Source organism: Apteryx mantelli, chromosome 6, assembly GCF_036417845.1.
Source record: "Apteryx mantelli isolate bAptMan1 chromosome 6, bAptMan1.hap1, whole genome shotgun sequence".
NCBI classification, from domain to species: domain Eukaryota; kingdom Metazoa; phylum Chordata; class Aves; order Apterygiformes; family Apterygidae; genus Apteryx; species Apteryx mantelli.
The window spans coordinates 33,180,448-33,189,215 of record NC_089983.1 but is presented as its reverse complement, the minus strand read 5'-3'; the positions used below and the strand labels follow the sequence as shown (position 1 = coordinate 33,189,215).

The 8,768-nt window shown below is 62.6% G+C and overlaps 2 protein-coding genes across 2 annotated transcripts; one reads left to right on the top strand and one right to left on the bottom strand.

The window, feature by feature from the left end:
* Positions 1 to 1,045: 1,045 nt before the first annotated feature.
* Positions 1,046 to 6,722, bottom strand: AAMP (angio associated migratory cell protein). Its single transcript, XM_013960718.2, has 11 exons — positions 6,580 to 6,722; positions 5,849 to 6,004; positions 5,201 to 5,320; positions 4,868 to 5,007; positions 4,257 to 4,401; positions 3,968 to 4,051; positions 3,543 to 3,658; positions 2,953 to 3,056; positions 2,093 to 2,183; positions 1,629 to 1,783; positions 1,046 to 1,331 (listed from the first exon to the last, which is right to left on the bottom strand). The coding sequence occupies exons 1-11, from the start codon at positions 6,665 to 6,667 to the stop codon at positions 1,256 to 1,258; spliced, it is 1,275 nt and encodes a 424-aa protein (XP_013816172.1). The 5' UTR covers positions 6,668 to 6,722; the 3' UTR covers positions 1,046 to 1,255.
* A 190-nt stretch (positions 6,723 to 6,912) lies between these two features.
* Positions 6,913 to 8,381, top strand: LOC136992350 (probable hydrolase PNKD). The gene is made up of 3 exons (XM_067299218.1): positions 6,913 to 7,012; positions 7,499 to 7,688; positions 8,027 to 8,381. The coding sequence occupies exons 1-3, from the start codon at positions 6,985 to 6,987 to the stop codon at positions 8,184 to 8,186; spliced, it is 378 nt and encodes a 125-aa protein (XP_067155319.1). The 5' UTR covers positions 6,913 to 6,984; the 3' UTR covers positions 8,187 to 8,381.
* Positions 8,382 to 8,768: the final 387 nt, after the last annotated feature.

Genomic DNA, 8,768 nt, shown 5'->3' with positions numbered 1-8,768 from the left:
GGCTGAGCCCAAACACACCTTTATTCAACACGAGGGAGGTGAAGGAGGCAGTGGCACTGCAGGTGGGTGAGTACTGGGAGCTCACCAGTGCCAAGCTGACCCTGGACATCACCATCACTACCTACTGTAAGCTGCTGGAGGGTGAGGAGAGCTGAGGAGGGGACGCTGGGGGGGCCTGACACCACATTTTCTAATGGCTACCCCCCAGAACAGCCTTGAATGAATGGGGCACAGGGTAGGGGACAGCCCTGAGGATGAGCAGGGATGTATGTGTCTTCTGGGGGGGGGGGAAGGGTGAGAGGAAGAGGAGGATGGGACCTCCAGCTGCTGGCTTAGCTCCTCTGCACTAAGGAAGCAGCAGTACCTTGGGGTTAATTTCCTCCCCACAACCTGAGGCTGACACCCATGTCAGAGGAGCAGTTATGGCGTGCCCAGCACTGGGCCCTGACTGTGCTGCTGTGTGTCCTTTGCTCCACCCCAGCCTGGGGACCAGCCCCAGGACTGAGGCTGGTGAGTGGCCCATGGCTCCAAGAACCTCCAGGCCCCTGCTTGGCTTTGAAGGGATTGAGGAGCCAAGCCTTTGGTGGTGGCAGTGCAATGGCCACAGCTGCCCCATTAGGGCCCATATGCCTGTGCCTAACATCCCACCACATGCAAAAACATGTAAATTGTTCCTCTGTGCAAGTTAGGTGCTGCTCTCACAGCACAGTGCAAGTCCTGCTCCCTAAGTGGATGTGACAACCCTGGACAGTACTGAGTAGGATCCATTCTCCTCCCACCCTCTCTCCCCACCCTGCACTCCTCCCTCCTGCCCTGCATATGCAGCCAGACCCCTGGGTCCCTTGCTTGTGGCTCCTTGCTGCCCCCCCTCACTCAGAAGTCCCCACCTTGTCCCACCTGGGACAGCCAGACGGACCCTCCAGGAGTTCAGGGAAGTCCTAAAATTCATGTGCTGAGATGGGAGTTGAAGTTCTGTACTCCCATCCTCCCCCAGAAAGGAAAGAGCACCCCCCCCTCCCTACAGACCAGAGTGGATAAGATCCAGTTAAGTGAAATAATTTATATAATTAAAAGACATTTTCATACAAAACCCCAGGCTCAGCCCCCAAATAGCAAGGGCAGAGTGGAGCAGGCTGGAAAATTACAAAGCACACGCTGGAGAAGGGGGGAGAGCCCCCACCTCCCCTGTCCCGCTATACATGAGCCACCGAGCAGAGCCAGGCTGCCGGCCCCCCCCATGCTGGCCTCCCCGGCCCTAGCGATCTGGGCGCTGGACACAGAACACTTTGGCTTGGTGGTCGCCGGAGGTCGTCACCACAATGGAGGCATCCCTGGGGGGAGAGGGGGCTCAGAAATGGGGCTTGGGGTGCCCCTCAAAACCCCCTCACCCCAGCTCCTCCCCAATTACCCCTGCAATGCCCAGCTGTCAGTACAGCCCTTCTCTGCCCCCCAGCACAGATTTGGGGCTGTCCCCTTCTCAGGCCCCACCAGCACCCAAGCTCCTGGGGCACCCAAAGAAGACATAACTCATGCTTTGAGTTCCCTAGGCCATGGGACCCCACAGCCCATGGTTCTCCTCTCCAGCAGCCTTGGCAAAGGAGGTGGGGGGCCTGGGGGGCCCTACTTACTTGTTGACAGCAAAGTCGAGGATTTCAGCTGAGTGCCCTCGGTACTCGCTGATCATCTTCCCTGAGCGGGCGTCCCAGAGCCGCACAGCCCCATCCAGGCTGCAGGTGTACACCACAGCCGAGCTCTCCTCCCACAGCAACTGCACAATCCCCGACTGGGGCATGGGGAGGGAGCGGGGTGAGCATGAGGGACCCTCAGCACAGTTCCAGCTCCCCCCCCCCCCCACAGGGGCCCCTGGGGCACACGCTCTGTGTGGGGGCTGTGGTTGCCTCCAGGGAGCAGCAAGAGCAGCCCAATGGGCTGAGGGAGAAGCACGAAACAGGGAACTAGTCCCAGACGAGCAAGGAAACCCCCTGGTCTTCAAGGGAGACACCACTGGGGCCAAGCTGAGGGCCTGGGGCTTGCAGAGTTCTCCTATAGGCTTAGAAACCCCCAGCCTGGGGGAAAGTTACTCGGGCAGTACCTCATGTTGGCATTTATGTCTCAAACTCTGTGTGGAGAGGTCATAGATAGCTAGCGTGCCATCCAGGTAGCCCACAGCAGCCAGTGGCATCCTACAGAGGGGGGAAACAGGTGTTAGGGTGGGCTTGAAGGAAGCAGAGATGAAAATGCATGAAAGGTCAAGACTGAAGGCACAGCCTGTGCTGAGGCTACAGTGCATCAAGATGAAGGACAACCTGATGCCCTAGAATAGATGATGAGCAGGGTTGGAGCCATGAAACACCCCAATAAGGAAACCAGTAGGACATCAAGAACCAGCAACTGGCCTAAGGTTCACAAGGGACAAGACAAGACCCTGCTAGGAAAGATCCCCAACAACCATGTCCAGAGGCTATCCCATCCAAACTGCAATTTGTTAGCACTAGCCCTGAGAGACCCAAGTGATGCGGTGAGGAGTCAACAGTCACTGCCCCTTGTCCTCCAGGTCACACACAGGTGAACCCAGCCAGGCAGGGTACACACAGCTGGTGCTGGGGAGCGCATGGATGAGAAAAGTGCTGGAGGGGAGTGCAAGGGACCGAAATTACGTCTGATTATAATAAGTATCCTCTATGTAAGATCTGGCACTGGGTTTTGGTGCACTGATTTTCTACAGGGAAAGGCTGGGAGACGAGTAGTTAAAGCTGGTGTAGGACAGGGTCTCCCCAGCTCCTCAGGGTACCCAGAGAGGGACTGGGAGGCTGCCTGCCTCAGCAGCATGGCCCTCCTGGGGAGGTCAGGATAGGCCCCCAGTGTGTGTGGCAGGTGGAGACATGAACCCCTCTGAATGAGGGCCATCATCCCCCCCCCCATGCCACATGCCCCCGTTTCCCCTGCACTCACACGTTACAGAAGCCCAGTGACTCCACAGAATTGGACTCGGCCTCCTCGCCCTCGCCGGCAGGGGGCTTGGGGGTGGTGCTTTCCATCTTGAACACGCACACCACCTGGGGGGAGGTGGATTGGTCCCCAAGGGCAGGGGAAGGGTCTCCTCAGTCTCACAGGGAGACCCTGTCCTTACCCAGAATCAAACTACAACCCCAGGCTATTTAGGCCCAACCCCAAAGCCTCTGCCCCTCGGAGCAAGGGACAGAGGTAGCTTTCTGCCTAGGAGTCTGTCAGGGAGCCCAACAGGACCACCTGCAACTGAGCGCCCAGCCCAGCCCAGCCCAGCCCAAGTCCCACCAGTAACCCCCAGCAGGGAGAAAGTGGTTTTGTGTTGGCCAAAAGCGCCTGCTGCTGGCCGCCCTTGGCCACTGCAAGCTTGCTCTTGGCTGGCAAAGCCAGAGCCACCCTGCCCTGCATGGGGCCACCCACCTGCCCCAGAAGCCTGGGAAAGGGGCCTCAGAGGCAGGGTTCCCCCTTCCCCTGTTCCCCAGAGCCTCTTAGTCTGGTCCCACCAGCAGAGCGGGCTGAGGCGGGCACAGACTCACCTTGCCCGTGGCAGAGTTGATCAGTTTGGCGTGACAGTCCACAGAGCCCGTCATGATCAAACTGCCATCCTGGTTGCTGGCCACGCACGTCAAGGGGTCCTGGTGGCCGTCTTGGCCTGCAGAGGTGAGCAGGGGCAGCGTGAGCTCCACACACCCTCCCAAGGAGATCTGATGTGCCCTGAAACCCATGTACCTCCTCCTGCAGCATCCCTGCTGCCCCCATGGTGCCCAGCACCCCTGTGGCAGGGACCAGCCGCCCAAGGGGAGAGGGGTGGTTCAGCAGGGAAACCCAGCCGGTACACCCAGTGCCAGGCCTCCTTCAGCAGCCCCCGGCCTCATAAGGTGCCACCTCTTTCCCAGGGCCCACTGCAAGGGGCCATTCCCCGACTAGGAAGAACCCCCCAGGTGATTAACTCCTTTCCTACCTTTCAGGACATGCAGTGAGGTTCCCTGCTTCAGGTCCCAGATGCGCATCGTCCCATCTTCATATCCCACCACCGCTCTCTTCCCTGGATGAGACAGAACTGGCAGCTAGAGCCAGAGCCTCCCTCACCCCTCCACCACCTGCTCAGCCCAGACCAGACAGAGCCAGGTACCCTGGGGTGCCCCTGGCTCTGCAGAAACAGGGTGGCACATGGTTCCAGCAGGATCTGCAAGGGGCCTCATAGCCAGAGCTGGTGACACTCCCCTCCCCAGACAGCCTCCGTGCCTCACCATCAGGCAGGATCCTGCCACACGTGGCCGGGCACGCAGGGCCCTGGAAGGTTTTGCAGTCTCCACTGGGGATCTTCCACATCCAGGAGTTGCCGTCAGCCGTGCCCGCCAGAAGGACATGGGCTTGAGGATGCCACTCCATCCACTGTGCAGAGAGAGATACAGGCAGTGTCACAGGGTGGCCTTGGGCTTAGAGGACCCCATAGAAAGGATCGAACTCCCCCTTGCCCTGCCCTGGGCCCAAGTACAGCCATACACAACCCCAGCCCTGAGTCTGCTCCCATTAGCTCCGCACTCAGCTTGGGCCTGCCCTGCTCTGTACCTAAGCCCTCTTAATGTTACCGTAAAGGGAAAAGTCTTGAACTTGGAGTTTGAGGGGCCTGAACCAGCCTTGCATGGAGCAGCCAAGAGGTGCTTCGAGGACTACATGTTCACACTGCACTGAGCAGTGCCAAAATCTCCAGTGATGAATTGCTGGATGATGGGTTCAACCGGCAGGTCCGGCATGGGCCAACATCCATCCTGGCCACCCAGTAGAGAGCAGAAGGGAGAGGAACCAGACCTAAGTCCCAGATGCCAGCCCCATAAAAGCCAGGGGTTCAGTCACTCACCTCCAAGTCCCCCACTTCAAAGGACCACACTTCTTCCTTGGTATCCACCCGCCACACTTTGATGAGCCCGGACATGTCACCCGTGGCCACAAACACAGAGTCATGACTGAAGCCAGCGCAGGTGACCGAGTCCTTGTGTCCTAGAAATGGCAGGAAGCAGAAACGACTTAATTACCAAATGCAGCTATGGAAGACGATCAGGAGCTCGGCTCCACCAGAGCACTGGGTGGTGGGAGAGCATGTCTGGAGAGATGCTGCTGGGAAGGGACACACCATAATTTGGCCCCTATCATTTCCTCCAGTGCAGAGGATGCTCTGGCCAGAGCACCTCACCTGAGCATTCAAACAGGAGCTCTCCATCACTCAGGCGCCACACGAAGGCCTTGTCATCCTCCCCACCTGTCACCGCCAGTGTGTTGGTCTTGGGGTCGAGGCTCACGCAGAAAACAGAAGCTGTACAGAAGAGCAGAAAGTGGCTACATGGCTAAGACACTCCTCATGCCCCATCAGACATTGCCAAGGGCTCCAAACCACACAGTGTCAGGTGCAGATAAGATACCACCCAGCTGGACTAAAAACCCAAACACTGGGGATCAATTCTTCCCACTGGGTAGCAATTTGGGCCCTGCCAGAGCAGTACAGGCTGTCTGCCAAGCTCAATGCTAGCTGCTAAAGCCATGCTAGGAAGCCATGAGGTCTGACTAGTGCCTGGAGCAGAAACTCTGCTCCTGATAAGAGCATCCACAAGACTTCCACAGGAAACTTCTCTACAGCAGTTTAGGGAAGAAATGAGCTGAAAGCCCCCAGCTCTGAATCTTGATAACTGGCCCAGAAACAGTAGGGAGACAGCAAGCTGGCAAGGCCCTGCCTGCACTCCCTTCCACTGTGAAGAAGGGGGGTTGAAGCAGGTCCCAGAGGGTAGCACCCCCCCAGGCAATCACCTCAGCAAAGCCCCGCTGCCCTCCCAGGCCCACCACTCACCTGAGTGCAGGGAGAACGTGACCTCGCTGTCATCCTGCGCCTCCATGCTGTCCTCCACCCCTTCGTCGTCCTCTTCTGTCTCCCAAGCCTCGGCATCAGGCTCATCTGCCCCCTCATCGTCAAAGTCCACGTCCTCCATCTCGTCAGCCAGGTCATCTGCAGAGAGCTAAGGTCAGTGCCTGGTTCGCAGCCTGCGCCAGAGCCAGGCCAGCTCAGCCAAACAGGGCAACTAGCAGTGGGCAAGAGCAAGGCCCCCGGGTGGTCCTGGGGGCAGCCAGGGCCAGCTCCGAAGGATGGAGGGGCTTCATGCAGCTACGGGGACCAGCTCTGTGGGCAGAGAGGGCTTCAGGCACAGGCAGCAGCCACTCACCACTCCCCTGGGGCAGCCAGGCCCTGGGGAAGGGGCAGCGAGGGGGGTGGTCTGCTCACTGCTGGGGCTCTGGGGACAGCGGGCACCGGAGAGCAGCACGCCCCATGCAACCCCACGCGCTGCCGCCGGCTCGTCCAGCCGCCGCCAGCCCCAAAGGGGTCACAGCAGACAGGCAGCAGGGGACCGGGGTGCGACGGGGTCGCAACCCCGGGCCCGCTGCAACCCGAGGGGGAGGCCCCACGGCCGGGCCCGCACAACCCCGCCCCGAGGGCCGGGCCCGGGCCCGGTGCCCCCAGGGGGAGGCCGGGTGCCCCCCGCAGGGCTGGGCCCGGTGCCCCGGCCCGGGGGCGCCTCGTCTCACCCGGCCCGGGCGGGCCCAGCTCCACCACCTCGATGATCTCCTCGTCGCCGTGGAAGCCCAGCGCGCCCGGCTCCTCTGCGGGCTCCATGCCGGCCTGCCCGCGCACCCGACCCTGCTGCCTCCGCTTCCGCCGCTCGCCCCTCCCCAGCCAATCACCGCCCACAGGGCATCCAGCTCCAGCCAATCACCGACAGCTTCCTCGTCCAAACCCCGCCCCTCCTCTGCCTGTCCGCCAGCAGGATAGGCTGCCGCCGTCCCGCGCGGGGCGCTGTGGGAGTTGCAGTTTCTCGCGCGCTGCCCGGGCAGGGCCGCCTCCCGGCAGCCCCCGCGCGGCAGACTACAACTCCCGGCACGCAGCGGCACACCTGGCGCGCGGGGCACGCCGGGAAACGGGCTCGGTGTGCGATGGCGGCGGCGCTCGGCGGACTGCGGGGTAACGGGAGGCGGGGGTGCCGGCACCGGGGGCGGGAGCGACCCTCCCCCTCGCGACCCTCACCACACCGCCCCGCCCTCGCAGCCCCCAAACCTATAGCCACACCCCCACCACCCCGGGCAACACCCTCAAGCCCCGCCCCTCCGGACCTTGGCCCCGCCCCGCCATGTTTTGGCGCCCTTCCTGGAGCCTCGCTTCCTCTGGAGGGGTTCGGCCACGCCCACGTGGCTTTGGCCACGCCCCCTCGGGCTTCACCGCCCCTCGCTCTGGGACTCCGCCCTTACAGTCACGCCTGCCTTGGCCACGCCCCTCCCGGTCGTGGCCACGCCCCCAGGCGCCCCCCTCCCGGGGAGGGGCCAGGGTGGGGGTGCGGGCGCCCCCCGGGAAGGAGGCAGGGTGGGGGGTCCCGGGCCCGGGGGGCACCAGGGCAGCCCCCAGGACGCCACCCCGTGGCCTGCCTGTCCCTGACCCCCTCTCTCCTGCCAGGCCTGGCGGCGGCAGCAGTGGGGCGCACAGCGGGCGGGGCCCCCCCGGGGGCCCGGCTCCTCTGGAGGAGCTGCCGGCGGCCTGCGGAGCCGCGGGCCGGCTCGGAGCCCGGCGGGCAGCTCCCCGAGGGGGTGGAGTACATCCCCACGCGCAAGGGCAAGAACCCCATGAAGATGGTGGGGGTCGCCTGGTGAGTGGCGGCGGCGGTGGAGCCGCTTTCCGCTGGGAGGGTGGTGCGACCCCGGGATGGGTGCCGGGGGGTCGCCGTCCGTGCAGGGCCTCATGGCTGGGCCGTCCCATGGCTGCCCCCATCCGGTGCTGGTGATCTGGGGACCCCAGAGGCCCTTTTCCACCACCACCGCGGTGGCTGTGGCCATTCTGTGGGGCCGTGGGTCAGGACTGGGGTCCCCGGGGGCGCCCAGGGCTGCAGCACTAAGTGGGGCAGGTGTCTGTCCCATCCCTGGGCGGCACAGGCCCCTTGTTTTCCTGCCAACCCTCTCCCTCTCCTGCCTGCTGGCTGTCCCGCAGGGCCATCGGGTTACCCTCTGGCATCGTGCTCTTCCTCCTGGCCAAGCAGCAAGTGGACAAAAACCGCTTGGAGCAGCTCAAGATCCGCCGGAAGATGATGGGATCCAACGAGGGCGAGTACGAAACAGAGCGATACAAGAGGGCAGTCAGGGGGGCATAGCCAGGCTGCCCCATCAGAGCCGGACACCACAGCAGGGACAGGCTGTGGCCCTGAAGGGACTGTCCAGGGAGATGCCTGCCCCGCTGAGCAGGTGCCACTGGGGCCTGCTCTCCCCTCTCCAGCACGTCTGGCAGTTGGGGGGGGTGCTTGATGGGGGCAAATAAACCTCGCCCTTGGGGCAAGGTGAGTGAAACAGCCCTGTGCCACTGTCATCACTCCCTCTGCGCTCAGCCCCAGGCTCTGCCTGCTCCTACCTCCTCTCCCATGGGAGTATTTCCCAGCTATCCTGACTGCCCTATGGCTCAGCTCCATCACAGGCACCCTTTGCAGGGTGTGCGCAGCTGGGGGCCCAGCCCTGCCTGCAGGGGCGGGAGGGAAAGGCAGCTGGGAGGCCACAGCCTGGAACAGCTCGGCCTTGGCTTTATCGCTACAAGGCAAGGTTTGCACTGCTGTGAGCTGCTGCCCCCGCTGACGTGGCTCAGAGCTTTCTGGGGGAGTTGCTGCTTGCTCACCCTCCTCCCGGTGCCTGCTCAGCCCCGTCTGATACCCCACAGCTCTGCTGGGAGAGCTGAACCTTTTGGC